The 18,635-nt window shown below is 40.4% G+C and overlaps 1 protein-coding gene across 4 annotated transcripts in view; it reads right to left on the bottom strand.

Moving 5' to 3' along the window:
• Nucleotides 1-18,635, bottom strand: part of KATNIP (katanin interacting protein) — a 194,856-nt gene that overhangs the window by 98,691 nt on the left and 77,530 nt on the right. For all 4 annotated transcript variants that reach the window (XR_008666428.1, XM_055340414.1, XM_055340415.1 and 1 more), the window contains exon 7: nucleotides 18,140-18,283. Coding sequence is in view for 3 of the 4 variants with exons in the window: in XM_055340414.1 (XP_055196389.1) it covers nucleotides 18,140-18,283 (144 nt within the window). In the remaining variant the exon portion in view is untranslated. The remainder of the gene's footprint in view (nucleotides 1-18,139; nucleotides 18,284-18,635) is intronic.

The following is an 18,635-nucleotide window of genomic DNA, read 5'->3' as shown; positions in this document are numbered from 1 at the left end:
ACACTGCTGGCTTTGGAGGAGGAAAGAGCCATAAGCCAAGGAATGACAGTAGCTTCTAGAAGCTGGAAAAGACAAGGAAACGGCTCTTCCTCTGGAGCCTCCCAAAGGAATACAGGGCTGCTGTCATCTTGATTTTAGACCAGTAGAACTGAACTTGGATTTCTGACCTCCAGAATTATAAAAGAAGCCACTAAATTTGTGTGAGGTTGTCACAGCAGCAATGGGACACTAGTATAGTTAGTGTCTTTTCCAGCTCTCTCCCAGCCACTGCCAAATATCAGTGACAATGACTGACTCAATGGAATGCCGCTCTATGCTTTACAAAAAAGCACTTTCAACTCCTTCTCTCATTTGATGCTCACGATAACCCGACAAGATAGAGCGAAACCCTGTGATAACATGAACTACTGGACAGCCAAAGAGGACTGGCAACTGGCTTCTGTCTTTGGATCAAAATGATACAAGGGGTGCCAGCTAGCCGGCAGATTCCTTGCTGGGAGACTGGTCACCGCCCAGGAAATCCCAGCCAGTCCCAGGGCCTACGATCATTTCTGTTGATGTCTACGGCTGAGTGGAGCCACCTACCACAGCCAGTTCCAGGAAGGTTCTGGATGGGGCACTGGGATGCTTGAATCCATGGTCACCTGAGCAGGCTCCCTCCAGCTTCTCTGGCCCCTTCACCACATTGCAACCCACAGTTTCAGTGACTGGAGTTTTGGGGTCTCCCCCCCTAAGATGGAGGGACTATAACTTTTAAGCTGTTCTGACTTGTCACAGTGATGAAGTGGCAGGGCAGTGACAAATGCCCTTGGCCACTGCTCCCTGCTCCTTCTAAGTTGTCCAAGTGTAAAACAAAGTCCTTTGCATTCTGTCATGGTCCAACCAGTGCAGGGCGATGGGGGGAGGGGCGGGGAGGATAGACAGCGGTGACATAGCTGCTACCCTTGCTCATTTATTCAGGCATGCAGGCAAGGTGTGCTAAGGGCTGGCATAACAGTGGGCAGTAAGGTGGCGAAGCCTCAGACAAACAGGACATAAAGAGAAAGAAATAGGGGCATTTCTACCCTAGCCAGGACTATGAAGGAAAGAGCCAGCCTGGCTGTTGCACAGAAGGTAAGTGGGCTAAGGAGCCCCTGCTGAAAGCTGGTCAGGGAAGGCTGGCTGCTGAGAAAACCACCCAAGAAGTGTCTGGGGCACAAGCATGTCAGGCAGGAGGAACAGCAGAGGCAAAGGCCAGGAGGTAAGCATGGCTAGAGGGTGGTGTGCACCAGAGGAGGGAGGGCAGGGAACAGGGAGGGGTCACAGGAAGGCTTAATAAGCCAAGGCAGTCTGGATTTTGGTTTATGTGCCACAAGAGGCCACTGAAGGGTGCCAAGCAAAGGCACAATATTATGTGACTTCTGGTTTTAAAGGGCACTATGGCTCCTGGATCCTGAGAGGAGGGCAGGGTGGAGACAAGGCACACGGGTACAGCTGTAGCAGTGAGGGGCAAGGTAGAGGGGGAGTGGGGTGGGTGTGGGGCAGGGGTGCCTCTGGAGATGCATTTGGGAGGCAGTGATGATAAATGACTGACTAGAAATGAACAGTGTATACACCCTTTGACCAAGTCCCTCTGAAAATTTATCCTTCGGTCTTGATATATGTCGATTCTTGATAACTGAGAACGTTCCAAAGGTGCAACAAGAAGTGGTGGATTAAATGCTCACTGACCAGGCATCGACAGAGCCTCAAGCGGCCCTCACAGAAAACGAGGTGGGTCTTGTGGTACCTACTCAGAAAAGTAGCAGGATACACATTTAAGCCAAAATAAGCCTGTTGAAAAATGTCCATATGTACAATGTAGACTAAATCCGATTCAAAAAATTACTTTCCATGCCTGTATGCATATCCACACATGAAAAGTCTGGGGAAGAAGAGTCACCAAACTATTAACAGGGTGTTCTCTCTGGGAGTTGCATGATGAGAACTTTCTTTTCTCCTTTGTTTTACTTAATTTTTTTTTTTAAATGATAAGCATGTTTTCAATTTTATAATTAGGAAAAAATGGTATCAAAAAAAAAAAAGGAAAAAATGGTATCTTTCCATTTATGTTTAAATCCTGTCCCTGACTCTTATAAATAAGAAAATTCCCCACGGGAGTGGGAGGGATCAGTGGGGTGCAGGGCCCCAGACAGCCAGCTGTCTGAAAAGTAACTGATCTCTATCCCTGGGACTCATCTCATCACCCCAAAAGAATGACTCAGAAAGTGGCAGACGGTAGCACCAGACACTAAGTCCAGACTTAAAAAACAACAGGGTCCCAATTCTAACGGGAAGAAACTCAGGGAATCTAGCAGCCTTGGGCCTTTCTCTGGATAAAAGCTCCCAGAACAAAATCCAAACAATGAAGGGTGAAGTCAAAAGAGAGCACAGACTTGGCAAAGCCATGGTAAAAGGTCTGATGGTAAACACTGAAGCCACTTAGAGACCAAATAGATACGAGACAATTGTGCACACTTGGGCTACAGACCGGAATGCAATGTTCTCATCCGAAGCCCTGAGCTTAGCTAACAAAAGCCAGAGGAGAGCAGGCTGCGTGCGTGCAGCAACCCCCCCAACCCCGGCCTCATTTTCCATAGCAGCCAGTCCACTTAAATCCATCTTCAATGGAAACAGAGTGTTTAAACATGGCTACTCTGACCTTCTAATCTTTTTTTGTAATTTATTAAGCCGATGAGATATTTTTAAAAATGCCTCTTGTGATTTAAAAAAAATTAAATCTCAATAATTCCTATTGTTTCTATTAATGCCAATTTCAATGCCATAATTATATTGACAAAATACACATGAAAAAGAAGCCTAGATTCTGCTTGGCTGGTGTCTTCTTCAAAAAGGAAAACCATTATTTGCTCACACTGGATGAGCAAACTTTAGGAACCTATGCTCTTATAAATGCCTGTGTGATCTAAAACCATCTGTTCCTGGGGCAAGGGGGAGAAGTAAGTAGCAACACTCCCTCGAGAGAGCAGTTCAAAACCTTTCCATCTGGAAAGAGGAGGATCTTGATTTGGTTGCTTTGAAAGGCATCCTGCCCATACTTCAAAGGGGTACCATGCAGGGGTATCTACCGGTTGCTTTGAAGCTATCATCCAGAAATTTCTCTGTGAAAACTAACTTTAGAGCTTTGCTTTTACAACCTGGTCATATATGATTTCAGTGTTGTGGTTAAAATGTTAGGTTCATACCCTTGCAGCAGAAAACCCTCTGCATGGAGGCCAGGCGGTAAACACTGCGGGTGGAGAACAAATCAGCCCCCTCACTGGAAAGCCAGGGAGGAGGCAGAGGGAGGAACAGACGCCTGGACCACCGGCTAAAAGGCAGCAGGGGTTTGATGGTCAGCGGATTAGTGCCTTACAGGCCTGATCTGCCTCTTTCTCCTGGGCTAGGCAAGGGAGGGAACTGGGTGCCATGAAACATAAAATGTATGCAGTATTGGTAACAATATAACATCAACAGCCTCATCAGCTCATCAGCTACTACTTATGAAGCTTTTTGCTGCATATCTGGCACCAAGCTAACCTCTCCATGCACCTTATCTCATTCTCATTGTAGCCTCCTACGACCCAGGTGGGTAGGGCCACATAAGTACCAGTGCAAGACTGGGCAGCTAACAATGGCAGAGCCACTTTGGATGAATGACTGTCTGACTCCAAAGTCCAGGTTCCTCACCATGTGCCCATATTTATTCCCTGCTTGGTGGCACTAACATGTTGGAAGCAAGTGGTCTCTAGAATGGGATGAAAGTCAGGTGCTGGGTGACTGTCCATTGGTTTGCATGGGATTGATAAAAGGTGCCCGTAAGAGCTTTTGACATAAAGCTGCCTTGAGGCCAGTAAACGTACTAAAGTGTGTGCTAAATGTTAGTGGATGAAGCCTGAAACTTCTTATTACACTCAGAAAGGGGAACAGCTGGGTCTGAGTTCTAAGTTCAGGTTCTGAGCCTCACTCCAGTCACCCTATGTCCCCAGGCAAGTCTCTGGGTCAAAGGGCCCTCCCTGGCTCTGCCCTCCTCTAATGTGGGGAAATGTGCCCTGGCAACCTGACAAGGTTGCTGAAGGGTTACAATGAAGTAATACAGTTATGAATCAGTGTTTCGTGATTGCTTTTGCAGAGGTCTGGCTTTTACAGAACATTTCAAATTCAGATGACAGCACATTCTTATGTCTCAGATCTTACTGATTTTGCCTAAGAAGATCTAATGTTTTGACCATGAAGGCACAGTGGATACCCTGACAATATTCAAGAGGAAGCGGCAATCTCTGGGGTGGAGGTCACTGACTTACAGCCAGCCTCCCTGATCCCCACCAATCCCCAATAATGTCTCTCATGTGGTTGGCAGTTTTATAAAATTGGGATTTGGAAGCTTTTGAGTCTGGCATGCACCGCTAGTTGCAATAATTCTTACTTACTCCTATTGCCTTATAGGAGCCATTCTGCACATTTATATTAATCTGCCTGGCCCAGAAAAGATTTTTACCCTGCATCGAGGGGTTAACTGATTAATTTGTTTTTCTTTTCATGAACTCATTATTCAACAAATATTTGTTGGGGATGTTTGTTTGGAGAAGTACGTCTGACTACTATTAGAGAGAGAGGAATGAACCAAACAGAGTGCCTGTTCTCATGGAATTTCTAGCCTGGCAGCAAAAATGGCCATTCTAGAAGAAATGACAAGCACAACAGGCTTCAAGAACCCAAATGTAGGGCTTGCCAGCCCACACTTCAAGCCTAGTGGCTGGTGGATCACAAAATTCCCAGAATAAAGGAACTTGAGCCCTAGCTTTAAGGTCCACATTGTGTATTTTTGAGATCACATTCCCCTCGGCCAATTCTGATGGAACTATGGCTAGGAACATCTGAGTCACACACTATGTGCTTCAAATAGTCTTGTGATGTTGTTAGTTTTTGATACTTTCTTATTGTTTCACTCACCCTTGGGCTCTCTTTTACTAATTTTCATTCAAAGCTACATTTATTTATGAAGCATCTTGGATTTCAGTCTCAAATGTCCATCACTATGAAGATAATCTATCCTTGTTTTACAGACTAGAGCGACATAAAAGAGGGAGCAGGGGCTCTGGAAGCAGGAGGGCACTGGAGGCTGCCCACCTGCTTCCTTGGCTGTGAGGCCCTTGGCAAATATCTTGGCATCAGCATGCCAATGGGCCTCACCTGAACCTGCCCAGAACAGTGACTGGTGTAGGAAATTGGACAGGGATGAGGGGATAGAGACAAAGCAACAAACAATACTGCCAGCCAACTAGAAATTTTGAGGAATGCCTAAAAGATAGAGGGAAGGGATCCCATCTATGAATAACTTAAAAGAAAAGAAAACTTTAGATCAAAATACGGGCAGTAATATTTTCCATAGAAGGAATGGTATGCAGTTGAGTCCACAGTCAAGGTGGAGAGAGAGGAAGCCTTGGGGCATTCATTGGGAGACTGCTTTTAGGACTGCTGGCCCTTCCCCAGTGTATTAATTATAGAGGCGCTCACCTACAGGCTGAAGCCCAGAGTGTGGGCAATGGCGCAGGAAGGCAGGGCAATACCCCAGGAAGTCAATATTCCGAAGGTAGGTAGGAGCACTCATACCTAAGGTACACAGCTTGTACACAGCATATTGTACCCCAACTCCACAATCACCAGGGTCATGTTACATCAAATAGAATGAGCAGAGGGAGGGGGATTCTCAAATACAAAGATGAACAGACAACCAAGAATGAGCAAACATTTGGGGAAAATCAACACCCTGAAAGATAAGCACCAAATTTAATTAACCAAAGAACTAATACCCAGTGAAAGAAAGTTAATAGAACAAACAGGGGAAGACTTTAGAATGCAAGAAATTAATAAATTAACATCCCTGGAGAGATTTAAGAGGACATTTCATCCATGAAAAAGAAACAACTAGATATCCTAAAAGTTATAATTTTATTAACATTTTAAAAAGATAAACTAAATAGGGACGCCTGGGTGGCTCAGTGGCTGAGCATCTGTCTTTGGCTCAGGGCATGATCCCGGGGTTCTGGGGTCGAGTGCCACATCAGGCTCCCTGTGAGATGCCTGCTTCTCCCTCTGCCCCTGTCTCTGCCTCTCTCTGTCTCTCATGAATAAATAAATAAAATCTTAAAAAAAAAAGATAAGCTAAATAGCAGAAACAGATAAAAGATGCTGTAGAAAATCAAGCCAATTATATAAGAACACGGTATAAAAAGACAAAAATAAAATGTGGAAGAAAAATTAAGAGAGTTGAAAGCATAGATCTGGGCCAATGTTTGTGCAACAGAAATTCCAGAGAATAGTATAGATAAAATGGAAGATGATAATAATAATAATAATAATAATAATAATAATAATTTCCAATGCTAAAGAAGGACACAAACCTTCAAATTGAAAAGATACACCTACTGGGACAGATATCAATACTGATCTATTTATATGGATAAAAGATACAACCTATTAGAAAACATCTTTACTATATATGCACACAATAATAGTGATTTGAAATATATAAACAACAACTAAGAAGTAGAAGGAAAAATTGACAAGTTCAGATAAATCAACCAGATTAAACAAAATTAAGTAGGATATATTGCAGTGGTTTGCTAATGAGCATAACAATTTTCTGTCTTATTATAAATGCAGATTCCAAACACTCCATTCACGACCCTACTACCCTCTCCCCCATCTAATTCTGTACCTATCAGTGGGAAAATTCACATTTTTAATAAGCAGCCCAGGTAATTCTGATGTAGGTGGTTTGGGACTATACTTTAAGACTCATCAGGTTAAAAAACTCAGTGAATAGCTTGATTTAATAGATATATTGAGAACTTTGTACCAAAAGGAGAATAATTACTATTCTTTTGAAATGCCAAGGAGCAGTCATAAAAATGATCTTGTAGAGCACAAGCAAAACCTCAAAAACTTCCAAAAACCAGAAACCAAACAAATTACTGATCATAATGTAGTAAAATTAGAAATTAACACAAAAGGACAGCGAGAGAGAGAGAGAGAGAGAGAGAGAGAGAGAGAAAAGCTATTTACTTAGAACATTTGTAAGAATTCTCCTATATATAGAGGGAACTCCCTCCCCTCCCCAATCACAAACCAATTCGAAATAAATGACAATAGAACACTACACACATGGCAAAATTTGTGGGATAAGGACAAAGCAGTGTTCGGAGGAAAACTTATAGCCTTAAAATTTTTATATTAGAAAACAAGACTGAAGATAGATGAATTAAGCATTTAACTTAACACACCAGGCCATAAAATGGGTGTGGGGAGAGAACCAAAGCAATAAATTAAACCATAAAGTTTAAGGAAAGAATCAAGATAAAAGTAGAAATGAACTGAAATAGAAGCCAATAAATGAAGGAGTGAATAAATAAATGATGAAATAAAGTATACAAGCTCAATAAAAATAAAAGCTGGGCATGGTTTGGCTAGGTAGGTGGAGAGAACATTTCATATATTAGATGCCGTATTATACAATACAAAATAATGTAAAAATATCTAAGAAAACCTAAGTAGGCTATAACCACAAGAAATAAATTGCATTATTTGTTCCAGTAGTGACTCAGAGGTCAGTTATTCTTTACTTTCACTAAGACTGAAAAGGATGCTTTAGTAACTCAGATACCATCTGGTGTCTTCACTTACAGAAACACTCTACTAGGTGAAAGAATTCCTACATCTAGCACTTATGGACCTGTACTTCATGGGCAGTCAGTGCTTGTTCAGCATCATTTCACATGAATTGTTTATCCACATGAAGAATTCCTGTACAGCTGGCTTTGTGCTGTCTGACCCTCCTGTCCAGGGCCCTGCCTAATGCCATCAGTCACACTGTCCTTTGGTCTGAGCTGCCTAGGTGGGCATCTCTGGGTGCATTCAGGGCATCTTGCCCCCCAATGGCTCTGGGTACCAGAGGGGCTAAGTCAAGGGCCTCTGGAAAGGGAAAAGACCTCTTTCTCCTCTTGTCAGAAATAGACAAAGATATCTAAACCAGAAGTTGCAAGCTGGTGATCTCAGGCCAAATCTGGCCAGCCATATTTTGTTTAATCTATAGAAAATAGTGAGTTAGTAATCAACATTAAAAAATGTGGAGAAACCAAACACAAAGAAACTCAGATGCCTGGTTTCTCTTAAAATCTGATATCACTGAGCCCTTGTTTCCACATAATGACAGCCAAGCTGGGTTGGCAACACCATTCCCTAGATCCCACCATTCCTTGCCATGCCCTGATACCCAAGCCAAAGGCTGTTATCCATCTGCCTCACTATGTCACTTAAAATATTCAAATATTCATTTGAATATTCATCTTCCAGGGAAGATGTAAAAGAGGAGGATAAGCCCACCTTGTCCCATGGATACAACTAGATAACACCCACATCAGTGTAAATAACCCAGAAAGTGACCTGAAGACTGGCAGAACAGACTCTCCACAACTAAATGTAGAGAAGAGGCCACATAGAAGAAGGTAGGATGATCCCAGATGCTGTTGGGAGCTAAATGGACATGTGGGGCTGTCCATGGGACATTGCGGGTGTGCAGAAGAAACAGAAACAGACCCTCACACCAGGTACCCAAGCATGGGTAACCTTGCATGAGGAAGACAAATTCCCATAACATTTGGTTTTGAAAACCAGAGGGGCCAAATCTCACGAGTTCTTATTATTAGTAAGGCTTAACACCTGGAACTTTAAAAATCAGTGGCTTGGCTCTGGGAGATCTAAGAGGGTGAGAAGAAACCTTGCCCTTAAGAGAGGCAGCCCAACAAACAACCCTGTGGAGATACAGCATAGAAGCAGTAGTTTTAAAAATGCCTAGGGTAGACTGGAGGGACATTTGTTTCCTTGTCTCACAGTGTGTGCTGGAGGGGCAGGGATCTTCAGTAGACTACTCCAGGAACACAGGCGTTGGCCAGTGCCATTTCCCTCACCTGTCCTCCAGCCTAGACACACAGACACCTATGGGGACCAGGATAGCACCAACACTTTCTACCTGGCTTGCTAACAGTGTGCCTGCTCCCAAGATCTCCTGTGGATACACTCCCTCCAATATGCCCTTGGCTAAAGCCCATCCAGAGTGATGCCACAAGCCTGGCAGTGTGCAAGCAGTCCTATCACGGCCCAGTACCTCTAAAATTGCATCTTGCTCTGGAGAGAGAAGATAATTATATATACCTACCCAACTATGGTTCCAGCAGTAGGCTGGAGCAGACATTTGGTCTGACTGCAAGCCCTGCCCACCAACAAAAGTTTCTCAGGGGACAATACAGGGAAAGTACCCCATAGTTTGGGGCTACTGCATCTCTGGCAAATGGCTGGTCTGACTCAACTCAAGTCCAAGGTGTTCCCAGACTGGCCCACTAACAACACAGTGACCAAACACTGCCCTAACCGGGCAAGGAAAGTCACTGAAAATGACTGGACTGACAGGAACAGTGGCTCAGCTACAACAGTCAGGCACATGCAACACACATAGGAGACACCTCTGAGGTTCTAGAAAACAGGGGACATTGCACTGCAAGCCACTATAGGACCTCTTCTTCATAAGGCCACTACTCTCAAGACCAGGAGATGTAGCTGACTTTCCTAACATATAGAAAGAGACACAGAGAGTTAGATAAAATGAAGAGACAGAAGACTATGTCCCAAATGAAAGAATGGGACAAAATCACAGAAAGGGATCTAAATAAAACAAAGATAAATAACATACCTGATAGAGAATTTAAAGTAATGGTTCTAAAGATACTCACTGGACTCAAAGAGTGGAAGACTTCAGTGAGATTCAACAAAGAGAAAACATAAAAATAAACCATTAGAGAAGAACTCCATACCTTAAATGAAAAATACCCTAGAAGGAATGAATAGTAAGCTAGAGGAAGTAGAACAGATCAGTGACCTAGAGGTCAGAGTAATGGAAAGCAATCAAGCTGAACAGGAGAGAGAGAAAAAAAATTTTAACAAAAAATGAAAATAGGGCCACCTGGGTAGCTCAGTTGGTTAAGCTGATGACTCTTGATTTTGGCTCATGTCATGATCTCAGGGTTCTGGGATCAAGCCCCAAGATTCTCTCTCCCTCTGACCTTCCCTACCCCTGAGAGCATGCATGCACTCTCTCTCTCTAAAAGAGAAAATAGATTAAGGGAACTCAGTGACAACATCAAGCATAATGTTTGTATTATAGGGATCCCAGAAGAGGAGAAAGAAAATTTATCTGAAAAAACGATAACTGAAATCTGGAGAAGGAAACAGAAATCCAGATCCAAGAGGCACAGAGAGTACCCAACAAAATCAATTCAATGAGGTTCACATCAAGACACACAGTAATTAAAATTGCAAAAATACTAATAAAGAGAGAATTTTAAAAGGAGCAAGAGAAAATAGTCATATACAAGGGAAATCCCAAAAGGCTTCCAGCAGATTTCTCTGCATAGACTTAGTAGGCCAGGAGTGGCATGGTATATTCAAAGTGCTCAAAACAAAACAAAACCTGCAACCAGGAACACTCTATCTAGCAAGGCTATCATTCATAGAAGGGGAGCTAGTTTCCTAGATAAAAGTTAAAGAAATTCATGACCACTAAACCAGCCTTATGAAAAATGTTAAAGAGGACTCTTTGAATGGAAAGGAAAGACCCTAAGTAGGAGTCAGAAACCTAAGAAGTACAAAAGCAGTAAAATTAAGTATATCTATAAAAATCAAGGGATTCACAAAATAAAAGAATACAAAGTATGATACATAGTAATAAGTAAATACCTATCAATAATTACTTTGGAACAAATGCTCCAATCAAAAGACATAGGATGTCAGAGTGGATAAAAAAACAAGACCCATCCATATGCTGCTTACACGAGACTCATTACAGACATAAAGATACATGCAGATTGAAGGGAAAGGGATGGAAAAGCATTTATCATGCAAACGGAAGTGAAAATAAAGCTGGGATAGTGATACTTATATCAGACAAAATAGACTTTAAAACAAAGACATAACAGAGACAAAGAAGGACACTATTTAATCATAAAGGGAACAATCCATCAAGAAGATATAACAATTGTAAATATTTACATACCCAACATAGGAGGATCCAAATACATAAAGCAGGTAATAACAAACAGAAAGGAAGTAATCAATAGTAATACAATAATAGTAGGGGACTTTAACACCACATTTATGTCAATGGATAGATCTTCTAAACAGAAAATCAACAAGGAAACAGTGACTTTGAATGACATATTGGACCAGATGGGTCTAACAGATATATTCAGAACATTCTATCCTAAAACAGCAGAATACACATTCTTTTCAAATGCAACATGGAACATTCTCCAGAATAAATCCATATTCGGCCACAAAACAAGTTTCAATGAATTCAAAAAGACTGAAGTCATACCATGCATCTTTTCTGACCACAACACCATGAAACTAGAAATCAACCACAAGAAAAAAAATCTGAAAAGCACACAAATACATTAAGATTAAGTAACATGCTACTAAAAATGAATGATCAACCAAGAAATCAAAATAGAAATAAAAAAATACATGGAAGCAAATTAAATTGAAAACACAATGATCCAAAATCCTTGGGATGCAGCAAAAGCTGTTCTAAGAGGGAAGTTTGTAACAATACAGGCCTACCTCAAGAAGCAAGAAAAAAATCTCAAAAAAAAAAAAAAACTCAGAAAAAAACAACTTAACTTTGTACCTAAAGGAGCTAGAAAAAGAACAAACAAAACCCCAACCAATAGAAGGAAGGGAATAATAAAGATTAGAACTGAAATAAATGAAATAGAAACTTAAAAAAACAATAGAACAAATCAGGAGCTGGTTCTTTGAAAAAATAACCAAACTGATAAACCTAGCCAGACTCATTGGGAGACAGAGACAGAGACGGAGAGAGAGAATTCAAACAAAATCATAAATGAAAGAAAATAACAAACATCACCAAAACACAAAGGATTATAAGAGAATATTGTACAAAATTATATGCCCACAAATTGGACAACCTAGAAGAAACTGATGAATTCCTAGAAACATATAGCCTCCCAAAACTGAAGAAAGAAATAGAAAATTTGAACAGGATAGAAACCAGTAATGAAATTGAATCAGTAATAAAAAAAAAAAAAAAAAAAAAAACCTCCCAGCAGACAAAAGCTTAGGGTCAGATGGCTTCACAGGTGAATTCTACCAAACATTTAAAGAAGAGATAATATCTACTGTCCTAAAACTATTCCAAAAATTAGAAGAGGAAGGAAAACTTCAAAATTCATTCTATGAGGCCAGTATTATCCTGACACCAAAACCAGATAAATATGCTACAAAAAAAGAGAATTATAGATCAATGTCACTGATGAACATAGTTGCAAAAATCCTCAACAAAATATCAGAGAACCAAATCCAACAATACATTAAAGAAATCATTCACCATGATCAACTGGGATTTATTGCTGGGCTGCAAGGGTGGTTCAATATTTGCAAAACAATCAATGTGATACACCACATCAACAAGAGAAAGGATGAAAATCGTATGGTCCTTTCAATTGACCATAGAAATGGACATAGAAAACATGTGGCAAAGTACAATATCCATTCATGATAAAAAAAAAAAAACATCAACAAAGTAGGTTTAGAGGGGACATACCTCAACATAATAAAGGCCATATATGAAAAACTCATGGCTAACATCATACTAAGATGAAAAACTGAGAGCTTTCCCCCTAAGGTCAGAATCAAGACAAGGAAACTATAGAGAAAGGATGCCCACTCTCACAGGTTTTATTCAATATAGTACTCAAGTCCTAGCCACAGCAGTTAGACAAAGAAAGAAAGAAAGGAAGAAAGAAAGAAAGAAAGAAAGAAAGAAAGAAAGAAAGAAAGAAAAGGAAAAGAGAAGAAAGGAAAGGAAAGGAAAGAAAAAAGAAAAGAAAAGAAAGAAAAGAAAAGGCATCTAAATCAGCAAGGAAGAAGTCAAACTTTCACTATCTGCAAACAACATTATACTATATATAGAAATCTCTAAAAACTGCACTAAAATACAATTAGAACTGATTAATGAATTCAGTAAAGTCACAGGATACAAAAATCAATGTACAGAAATTTGTTGCATTTCTATGCACTAATAATGAGGTAGCAGAAAGAGAATTTAGCAATTCCACTTACAATGATACCAAAAAGAATAAAATTCCTAGGAATAAACATAACCAAAGAAGTGAAAGACCTGTATTCTGAAAACTATACAGCACTGATGAAAGAGCTTGAAGATGACACAAACAAATGGAAAGATAGTCCATGCTCATGGATTGGAAGAACAGACACTGTTAAAATGTCCACACTACCCCAAAAGCAATCTACAGATTTAATGCAATGCCTATCAAAATGCCAACAGCATTTTTCACAGAAAGAACAAATAATCCTTAAATTTGTGTGGAACCATGAAAGATCCCAAATAGCCAACGTGATCTAGAAAAAGATGAACAAAACTGGAGGAATCACATTCCCAGATTTCCAGATATACTACAAAGCTGTAGTAATCAAAGCAGTATGGTAGTGGCACAAAAACAGACATATAGATCAATGACACAGAATAGGGAGCCCAGAGATAAACACACAATTATATGGTCAATTAATCTTCAGCAAGTAGGCAAGAATATGCAATGGGAAAAAGATAGTCTCTTCAACAAATGGTGTTGGGAAAACTGGAAAGCTACATGCAAAAGAATGAAACAGACCATTTTTTTACACCATATACAAAAATAAACTCAAACAGATAAAGGACTTGAAAGCATAAAAATCCTAAAAGAGAGCACAGGTAGTAATGCCTCTGATATTGGCCATAGTAACATTTTTCTAGATATATCTCCTGAGGCAAGGGAAACAAAAGCTACCAGGACTACATTAAATGAAAAGCTTCTGGGGCGCCTGGGTAGCTCAGTCGGTTAAGCATCCGACTCTTGATTTGGGCTCAGGTCATAGGGTCAGGGTCCTGGGATTGAGCCCTACGCCAAGCTCCCTACTGAACGAGGAGTCCGCTTGTCTTCCTCTCCCTCTGCCCCTCTTCTTGTGCTCTTTTTCAATAAAATAAAAAAAAAAATCTTAAAAAAAAAACACAAAAAGCTTCTGCACAGCAAAGGAAACAATCAGCAAATGAAAAGACAATGTACTGAATGGGAGAAGATATCCCATTATTAGAAGATATCCCAAGGATTAGTATCCAAAATGTAAAGGACTTACACAACAACAAAAAAACAAATAATCCAATTAAAAATGGGCAGAAGACATGAACAGAAATTTCTCCAAAGACATCCAGATGGCCAACAGGCACATCAAAAGATGTTCAACATCACTGATCATCAGGGAAATCCATGTTTATTACAGCATTATTCATAATAGCCAAATTATGGAGGCAGCCCAAGTGTCCCACGATAAATGGCTAAAGATGTTGTGACATATAACACAATGGAATATTACTCAGCCATAAAAAAGAATGAAATCCTGTCACTTGCAACAACATGGATGGAGCTAGAGAGCATTATGTTAAGTAAAATAAGTCAGTCAGTGAAAGACAAATACCATGTGATTGACTCATGTGGAATTTAAGAAACAAAACAAAGAAAAAAAAAGAGAGAGAGAGAAACCAAAAACTATAGAGAAAACCAGATGGTCACAAGAGGGGAGGGGGTAGGGGTAGGGGGGAAAACAGATGAAGGGGATTAAGAGTACACTTATTGTGATGAGCACTGAGTCATGCACAGAATTGTTCAATCACTATATTGTACACCTGAAACTAATATAACATTGCACTTAACTATACTGGAATTAAAATAAAACAGCAACAATGACAACCACAGCAAAATACAAGGCCAGCCAACGAGACACATCTAGGAGTCAAAGTCAGCTCTTGCAGTCCCAGGTCCAGGACCTCCCTGATGGCCACACCCACTTCTATTCATGACTATATTTCTACTCATCTTGAAATCCAGCTTAATTTTTTCAAGTCATAACTAATAACTCCTTTCCCACATGCCCCTATTTTCTCTGGATTGTTTTTTTCCTCTAGTTTGAAATATATTTTGAATGTGACCAAAGTGAGAAAAACCAAATATGAAGCATTCATATTCATTTTCTTAATAATGTTTTAATAACACAAAATTACTTTTCTATTTATCTAAAATTCACCTCTTTAAATAGTCAAAAACCTAAATAAAATAATTTTCTATGAAACTATTTCTAGGGGTGCCCAGGTGACTCAGTTGGTTAAATGTCTGCCTTAGAGGCTCTCAGATCCTGATCTGGGAGTGCTGGGATCAAGCCCCACATTGGCCTCCCTGCTCAATGGGGAGTCTGCTTCTCCCTCTCTTTCTGCCCCTTCCCACCTCACTAAGAGAGAGTGCTCTCTCTCTCTCTTTCATGCATACTTTCTCCCTTTGTAAAATAAATAAATAAAATCTTAAAAAACAAAGAAAGAAAATATTTCTAAAATGTATTAGGGCTTTCTTGTCTTCTTAAAACATAATTTAGTCTTTCCTTGATACTAATGGTCAATGTTCTGGATAGAAGTTGATCTGTAATAGAGGAGATGCTGTCGGAGCTCTTACCATTTTGTATCTTTTATTTACTATTTTAAGTAACATCCTCTATCACCCAAGTTCCCAGAAGTCACCCAAGTTCCCAGGATATGGTTTTGAGGACAGCGCCAAGCTCTCTCCCATCCCTTTCTGGCTTTTGTGAACCTTTTGGATTTTTGTTGTTTATTTTGTTTTTTACTTTATAGTTATCTTAATTTTGTATGAGGAAGAAGAGATTCTAACTTGAATTTTAAAATTCTTTTCTTTTATAGTCTCCAGATCCAACCCACAAAGTCCAAATTATCTCCAATACTTTCCTTTCATATGAGGTAAACTGAAGTCTTCAAGCCTTCTGATTCAGAATCACTGGGAGTTCTTGTGTTAAAAACTATACTCTCCTAGATACAAATTCTGTTAGTTTCAAAATTAGATCTAAAATATGCATTTTAAACAAATATCCTAATTGATTCTTGTGCATATCAAATTTTGAGATCCACAGCTCTCTCTTTTCTTAAAACTGGTTCTAAAATATTGCTGCAAAATACATTAATGTATTTTGGTGCTTAAAAACAGAACGAAACAAAAACATGCCTGAGCCCAAACCCAGGATCAGAATCTGAGCCTCTGAAGGTAGGACCTGTTTATTTTACTTAGCTTTTACCTTTTTTTGTTTTTAGATTTTATTTATTTATTCATGAGAAACACTGAGAGAGGCAGAGACATATGCAGAGGGAGAAATAAGACTCGATCCCAGGACCCCGGGATCACAACCTGAGCCAAAGGCAGATGCTCAACTACTGAGCCACCCAGGTGCCACTCATCTATGCCTTTCTTTGTCTTGGTACCATACACAGGTGGGCTTTTACTTTTTATGTTGTGCTTATTATAGATTTCGTATGCTGTTTGTAGGAAACAACAGAGAGAGACAGCCCATGAACCCTTCATCCAATTTCCCCATGGTACCACCTTGCATAATTAAAGCACCACAGCACAATTGGGAAGTTGACATTACAATCCTACTAAGCTTCTTCAACTAGGTCTCCTTTTAAACTTTTCTTTATTTCTTTCTCTGCTGACGCTTAGCTCTATTGAAGCAGAGTATCTCCTCCTTAATGTGCTAGCTTAAAAAGAAAAAAAAAAACACTTTTTATTTTGAAAAAAAAAAAAAAGGTAAAACCCACAGAAAACATAGCAGAATAGTATTAAGGAAGGGTATAAAAAATACCCAAACACCCTTCACCTACATTCACTGGTTCTTCACCAATTCTGAGAAGACCTGAAAACAAAGACCTTCTCTTACACAAACACAATATAATCATCAAATTCAGGAAATTTAACATCAATACAATATCATAGTGAATATAGTGAATTTTCAAAACCATCCTTTCATTTAGGGCAATTACCCCCCCCCCCCCCATCACCCTGTCCCTTGCATCTCATGCAGCATAACTGTGGTATCTGGTTAGCCTCTTTTATCTGGAATAGTCTTTCTCATGCCATGGATAGTTTTGAAGACTCCAGGCCAGCAGGTAATTCCTCAATCTGGCTTTGTCTGTTTTTTTCCTCATTGGATTTCATTTTTAAAAAAACACCTTTCCATCAATGTTCCCAGCTATGGGTTCATTGAGGAGATACTTGGCAGAGGAGACGTCTTCTCGATCCTAAGCACAGCTGGTAGATGGCTACCTCTCAGCACTTTGCTTCTAGGCAGAACCTCAATCATGCTCATAACAGACAGTGCCCGTACAGAGAACTGGGTGCTCTGGGGAGCAAAAAGCAGCTCAGTGTGATTCTCAGCCCACGATCGTTAATTGCAAGGAACAAGGAGTCATGGGGTACAGATTTCCAGTCTGGGTTCCTCCAAGGCCTGGGTGAGCATCATCCTTTCCCTGCTTCTCAGTTTCCCCAAACTACAAAATGAGAATGCAAATTCTCTCAAGAATGCCTCTCTCAAAGCACCCTAGCATTTGGGTGCCTACATGGCTCAGTTGGTTATGTGTCTGTCTCTGGCTTGGGTCATGATCCAGGGTCCTGGGATTGAATCCCACATTTGGCTCCCTGCTCACTGGGGAGTCTGCTTCTCCCTCTCCCCCTACTCCCTGCTGCTCTCTCTCACACCCTCTCCCTTTCCCAAATAATTAAATAAAATCTTAAAAAAAAAAAAAAAGGAAAGAAAATACCTAGCACTTAACTCACAGTGTTAATGCAAGGATGGATGTTATGCACTCAACATAGTGCATAGCAATTTTTAGGTATTCACTTAATATGAGCTTCTACTATCTTTTTTTTTTTTTTGAGTTTCTACTATCTTAAAAAAATATATCATTAAGTCAAATCCCATGAGTGTTATTTTAAATCTAGTGGGTGGGCCTGAGGTTTTTGTTAAAGCCAAATCCTGCTGTTATCTGCATCATCTTCCCAGGTGTAGATGAAGATGCTCTCTAGGGTCCCATCCTACCACCCAACTGCTTGGCTATGGGACCCTGGCCCTTTGTGGGGTTACAAGGCGAAATCCATCTTACCATTACATCCTGAATAGTTAAGAGGATCCTTTCTTTGTCTGTACTGCTTGCAGGGTCTGAGCATCCGTGTGCATTTAGAAGGGAGAAGTTAAAATCACAGGGTGGTTGGAAGGATGGAAGTCTGTCGGTGGAATACTTGGTGCCCTGGGGACAAGCAGACAGAATGGGTGTGAGAAAAGCAACTTCTGTCCCTGAAGACATGCTGGGGTCCCTCGTTCCCTCTGTTAGTTCCCTCCATGCTTCCTGTCTCTCTCCTCACTGTCACTCTCTGATCTCGCTCCCAAGGCTGATCTTGTCAAACCCATCCCTGCCTCACCCATACCACGGCACGCACATGCTAAGTAAATGGACTGGAACTCAAACTCAGGCCACTAACAACCTTAGCACTGGCTGAGTGAGTACCAAGTGAGTACCTGTGTGGAGATGTGGCCGTCACATCTTGAATAAAAAAGGTGGGATTATCAAAATAGTGTGGATGGTATATAATCACATCTAT

Source organism: Nyctereutes procyonoides, unplaced genomic scaffold (assembly GCF_905146905.1).
Source record: "Nyctereutes procyonoides isolate TBG_1078 unplaced genomic scaffold, NYPRO_anot_genome, whole genome shotgun sequence".
NCBI lineage: Eukaryota > Metazoa > Chordata > Mammalia > Carnivora > Canidae > Nyctereutes > Nyctereutes procyonoides.
The sequence above is the reverse complement of the archived record's forward strand: the minus strand, read 5'-3'. Positions and strand labels throughout refer to the sequence as shown.